The 5,381-nt window shown below is 33.2% G+C and overlaps 1 protein-coding gene across 1 annotated transcript in view; it reads right to left on the bottom strand.

Moving 5' to 3' along the window:
* Nucleotides 1-241: 241 nt before the first annotated feature.
* LOC105809081 (sucrase-isomaltase, intestinal-like) overlaps nucleotides 242-5,381 on the bottom strand; it is a 27,423-nt gene continuing 22,283 nt past the window's right edge. The window contains exon 8 of the mRNA XM_012642836.1: nucleotides 242-393. Coding sequence (XP_012498290.1) covers nucleotides 242-393 — 152 coding nt within the window. The remainder of the gene's footprint in view (nucleotides 394-5,381) is intronic.

A 5,381-nucleotide genomic window follows, 5' to 3' on the forward strand; every position in this document is an offset into this window, starting at 1 on the left:
TTGAGGTTGCTGTGAGCTAGGCTGACGCTACGGCACTCTAGCCCGGGCAACAGAGTGAGACTCTGTCTCAAAAAAAAGGAAAGATAGAAAATATTTGCTAATTGTAGCTCATGCCTGTTGACATATCTGTCCAGCAACTCCTCTATATACTGAAATTTCCCCAAGTTTGCCCATATCATCAACTTAATAGCTCAGTTAATGGTATCATCATATTCTAAGTTATTTAAACCATGTAAGAAATTCACAAGAGCATCAGCTGAGCCAGCTCTTTTCCAGACTGAAGATGGACTTCATCACTGTTGATTCTTTTGATGCCCTGCTCCTGGCAACTGATCATTTTAGCTCTGCGAATGTTACTGAAACTCTTATTTCTATAAAGTAAGATGTAAACACCTATGTCAAAATAGGAAAAATTCAAAATATACAGACATTATTAATCTCAGAGCTAGCAGACTTTACTCTCAAGCACAATGATGAATTCATTTGATAGTTTACAGTGCTAAAATTTAAATGCACATTTTTGAGATCTCTAGTAAAAAGAAATGTGCTTATGGTGATACAGAGAAATCAGTATGTGTAGCCACAAGTTAGTGCTGCTTTGTCGAACTATCCGAGCTGCCAGAATCAGAAGCAGCCTAGCAGTCTTGCAAGCTCAGAACGATTTTTATCAAATCACCAAGAGGGCTTTATCTTTCTCAAGCAGCCTAAAAAGTAAGAGTTATAGCCTTCTTTAAATAATTCAAAGCAACTCCTTGATATTCAAGCCAGAAGTGCAAATATAAATATCTGAAATAAATGTCATAAAACCTTTCATTTGCATTCTTGGTTTGGACAATTCATGAATGACTAGGAAGGTCTATGACATTATAATTTTCAACTTTGCAGTGGCACAAATTTTAATCATACACATGCTAGAAGTCCTACATGTGGAAGGGAGGCATTTATTTGGGCTATAATCCTAGCTTGCTACGCAGCATCAGAAGTTCAGTGCAACATGCCTGTTCTCCGAATCTGTCTGTTCTCTCAAGAACCTTAATGTGGGTCTGAAGGATGTCACCTAAATTTTTAATTTACACACTTATAAATTTTCAGTTCCTACCAAAGATAAGAAATAAATAAACCCCCCTCTAAAAATAAAGTCTAAGCAGATTATTACAAAATTTCAAATAGAATTGCAGTTTGGTAACTTCTATAATTATAAGTCTATATATGTTTCTAAGATAATATTATTTATAAAATATATAAGAAGAACAGAGAGACGGATATAGAAGCTATCGGATAGTTTTTGCTCTGACACTAAAACTGAAAATTAAATACTTTATCAAAAACAGTTTTTGGTGTTTCTCTATAAATATAAATATTGAGATCTCTAGAATGATAGTAATCAAATGTAAAATACAGTCATTTCTGGGAGATATAATTTGGGATGCTTTAAAATTTTTCCTCATAATTTTTGTTTGATTTAAAAATGGCAATGTACTATAATTTGCTTAAATCATATATGTAGTTAAAAATAACAAAAAAATCTTTCTCAAACTTTAAAAATATTATACTAGGCATTCTGAAGATGATTTTTACCGTGTGCTTTTATCATGCTCTAAATACAGTAGGAAGCCCAGGTTTCAACTCAATTTCATTTAATATACAGTACTTTTTGACAATGATGGGCATAGGAAGAAAATGCCTTCCATGAATTATTTCTTTTAACATCACTTCTTAAGATAAAGCTAGACTCACAGACCTTGTTTCACATGTCATATGATTTATATTCAGCTCTGATCTGCTGATAGCTAATAAATTAATTTATCTAATCAAAAATATTTACCCAATTTATATTTATTATCTGTGATAATAATCACTAATACTAACAGTGACTAAAAATTAATGATCATTTGTATGTTACTATATGTTAGCTAATAGGTGAGTGTGTCTACATTATATGGTAGTGAAAGGTAAGAGTTAGAAGATTAAGTAATTTGGCAAATGCATTCAAATAATAAGTGATCTAATAATCAGACTTCAAATCAACGTTCACCTAACTTTTGCATGTATTTTTAACATTATCTTCTGAAATTAAAACAAAAATAGTTAATCTGTATTAAGCTTTCTCTATGTGTTAGCCTTTTTTTAAATTATTTCCAAGGAAAACTACTTTTAATTCATATAAACATTCTAAGTAAATGCTAGTATTATCACCTTATTACAGCTGAAAATAATTACATGAGGTACCTTAAGTCAAATGGTTACTATTCCCATAATGCTTGTTGATATTTAATAATATATTTGTCTGTCTAATCTCTCATCACAGGGGCATTAAGACAGTAAATATTTCCAAGAATTTATTGCCAAAGAGTTCCTGTCAGAGAAGATTGTGTTTGATACAGAACCCAGAAGAGAAGTCTTTATCCCATGGTGACAACTATGGGCAGAGGTATAGATGTCTTCAGACAGCAGACATGGGGTTTTCACTACTGTGGTAGTGCATCTTCCTGAGACAGAGTTACAGACTTAATTCTAGATACATACATTCTTTGTTCTTCTCCTCTAAAATATTACTTAAAATTCAAAGTTCTTTATATCAAAATGACAATAACAACAACCATTCTGAGTGCCATTTCAAGTTATACTTTAGATAATTGTATTAGTCTCCTATTGCTGTTATAATAAAATATTCACAAACTTAATGGCTTAAAATGCTACAAATTAAGTATCTTACAATTCTAGAGGTCAGACATCTGAAATGGGTCTCACCAGCTAAATTCAAGGTATTGGCAGACCTACATTCTTTCAGGAAGATTCACAGGAGAATCTTTTCTGTTAATTTTTCCAACTTCTAGAAGCTGCACACAGTTTTTGTCTTTGCTATTTGCCATCTTCAAAACCAAAAATAGCCAATAGTATTAATCTGACAGTGACTTCTGCTTCCCACATCTACTTATAAGAAACTCTGTGATAATTTTAGGATTATTCAGCTAATTTAAAATAATCTCCTTCCCTCGAGGTCACTTGATTAGAAACTTTAATTTCATCTGAAACCTTGATTTTCCTTTGTCACATGACCAAATGTATTCATAAGTTCTAGGTATTAGGGCATAGACATCTTTAGTGAGCCATTATTGTTCCTAACACAATTGAGTATTACAATAGACCAAAGATTAAGGTTTCAGATCACCAACCTTTATCCTGATGACTATGTGATTACTGTGGTCTTGTCTTTGAACAAATAAACCCAATTTTTCCAAAGAAATAATATATTTGCTGTTATAGTTGTGATGGTAGCTGTGCTAGTGTATGGCATATATTGGGATTTCACTATTATAAATACAGAAGTAAGCATGCAGTTTCCAAAGTTTTTATTTTACGACATTGTTCCTAGCAAGGACATTTTTGAACTTTTAAGGAAAATTCTATTTTAAAATTTAACAATATTGGAAGAAATAAAACAAAGTTCTGAACTGCGTTTTAAACCAATTTATATCTACTAGGATGTGTTAAACTGAAAAAAGCAAGCATCCAAACTTTTTAGGTGTCAAGTGCGAATGTGTCCTGTATTTTGATGATTCAGGTTTGAGAATGTTCCTCAGATCAGCTAAATTTTATCACATATATGTATAATTAAGTACAGAAATCCATAGTGCCAAGATAAATGATACTGATTTTTGTTTCCTCTATAAGATACACCATTTAAAAAAGATAGAAACTGGGAAATTTAGTGTCCTTGGAATGTCCATATAAAATAATAACCATTATATTAAAGGAAACACATTCTCTTCTGCCACTCCAAATTCATATAAGTGCATGTCAGGGCATCGAACCAAACTACTTCTTGGACAAATACTTGAGATTCTAATCTTTGCTCTGTCACTTTCTTGCTATCTGACTTTAACAGTCAGCTTCCTCATTTTTAAAACAGAAATAAAACTATGAGTTCAGTGTTGTCAGGAGAATTAAATAAAACAAATTAGTTCATCCAAAAATATTTATTGATTGCTTACTCATTGATAAGCACTTTTCTAAGTATAAGGGATATGGCAGTTATCAAATAAAACAAATCACACCGTTAAAGAGCTCATGTGCTAGGGGTGGGCGACAGGTAATATATCAACAGGTAATTAAGATGTATACTGTGTTTTATGGTAATAAGTTCTAAAGATGAACCGTGGATGGGGGATCGGGAGTGCAAAGGCATAGTCAAGGATAATCTCATTGAGAAGGTGAACCTTGGCAAAGACCTGAAGGAAGTGATGGAGCTGTATGTGCTGTTACCTGTAGAATAAGAAGTGCTCAGGGGAAAGTGAGTGTGCAAATACCTCAAATGGGAAGAAGCATGACATTTCAAGAAACATAAAGTAGGCAATTGTACTTGAAGCAGAGAGAGAAAGCGGGAGAATGGCATAGGTGAGCGTGGAGAACTGGGTCCCCAATAGGTCAGGAAGGCCCCGGGAATCATTTTGAGTCTTTCTTTTTGCCCTAGGAGAAAAGGGAAGCCATTGATGGGTAAGCATAGGGGTGATATCATTGTATTTGTGTTTTTATTATATAGCACTTTGACTTCTTTAAAGAGAATAGATGAGGAGGAAGCAAAAATTGAGGAAATTGAGCAAGGCAGAGTAATTAGTCATCTATTTTGATGTTCCAGATGAGCCCTAACAATGGTTTGGACTATAATAGTGGCAGGAGAGATGAAGAACAGGAGAGGAAGTGAAGAGAGTTTGAGACCTAGAACCCACAGGATGTGGTGGCACATTAGGTCTGGGATATAAAGGAGAAACTACCATGAAAGATACCCCCAAAACTTTGTCATGAACTACTGGGTGGATGGTGGTGTCATATTCCAAAATGAGAAAGAATGAATGAGGCTCTAGTTTGGCAATTAAAATGGAATTGGGAAAGTGGGCAAGATTATGAGTTCAGTTTTTAAAAGTTCACATTTGAGGTGCTTGTGAGATGTCCAAGGAATTAGCTGTAAAGGAGGGAGTTGAATATATGAATGTGAAACCATAATAGGGATCTGGCCTAGAGCATAAAGTTGCTGAAGTTTGAAATAACAAACAACCATGTCAAAAGTAAACCAATATACATATCTATAATGAACAGAAAATAATAGCAAAAAGTCTTAAAATATTTACTAAGGTGATATGAAAGATTATGAATATAATGTAATGTGTCATAGGAGGAAAAATCATAAAGACAGATGGCAGAAACGTAAGTGAAGAATAAAATGTGAAAGTTCTAGGTGATTAAGGGAATAATTACATGATTGAAGGACTAATAATTTCATGATATTTCTAGTTAAAAAAATCACCTATATCTAGCTATCTAGATACTTTCCATGATTATTGAAATACTTAAGAATATTACAAGGAGATATAAAAATGGAC

Source organism: Propithecus coquereli, unplaced genomic scaffold (genome assembly GCF_000956105.1).
Source record: "Propithecus coquereli isolate 6110/MARCELLA unplaced genomic scaffold, Pcoq_1.0 Scaffold189, whole genome shotgun sequence".
Classification (NCBI taxonomy): domain Eukaryota; kingdom Metazoa; phylum Chordata; class Mammalia; order Primates; family Indriidae; genus Propithecus; species Propithecus coquereli.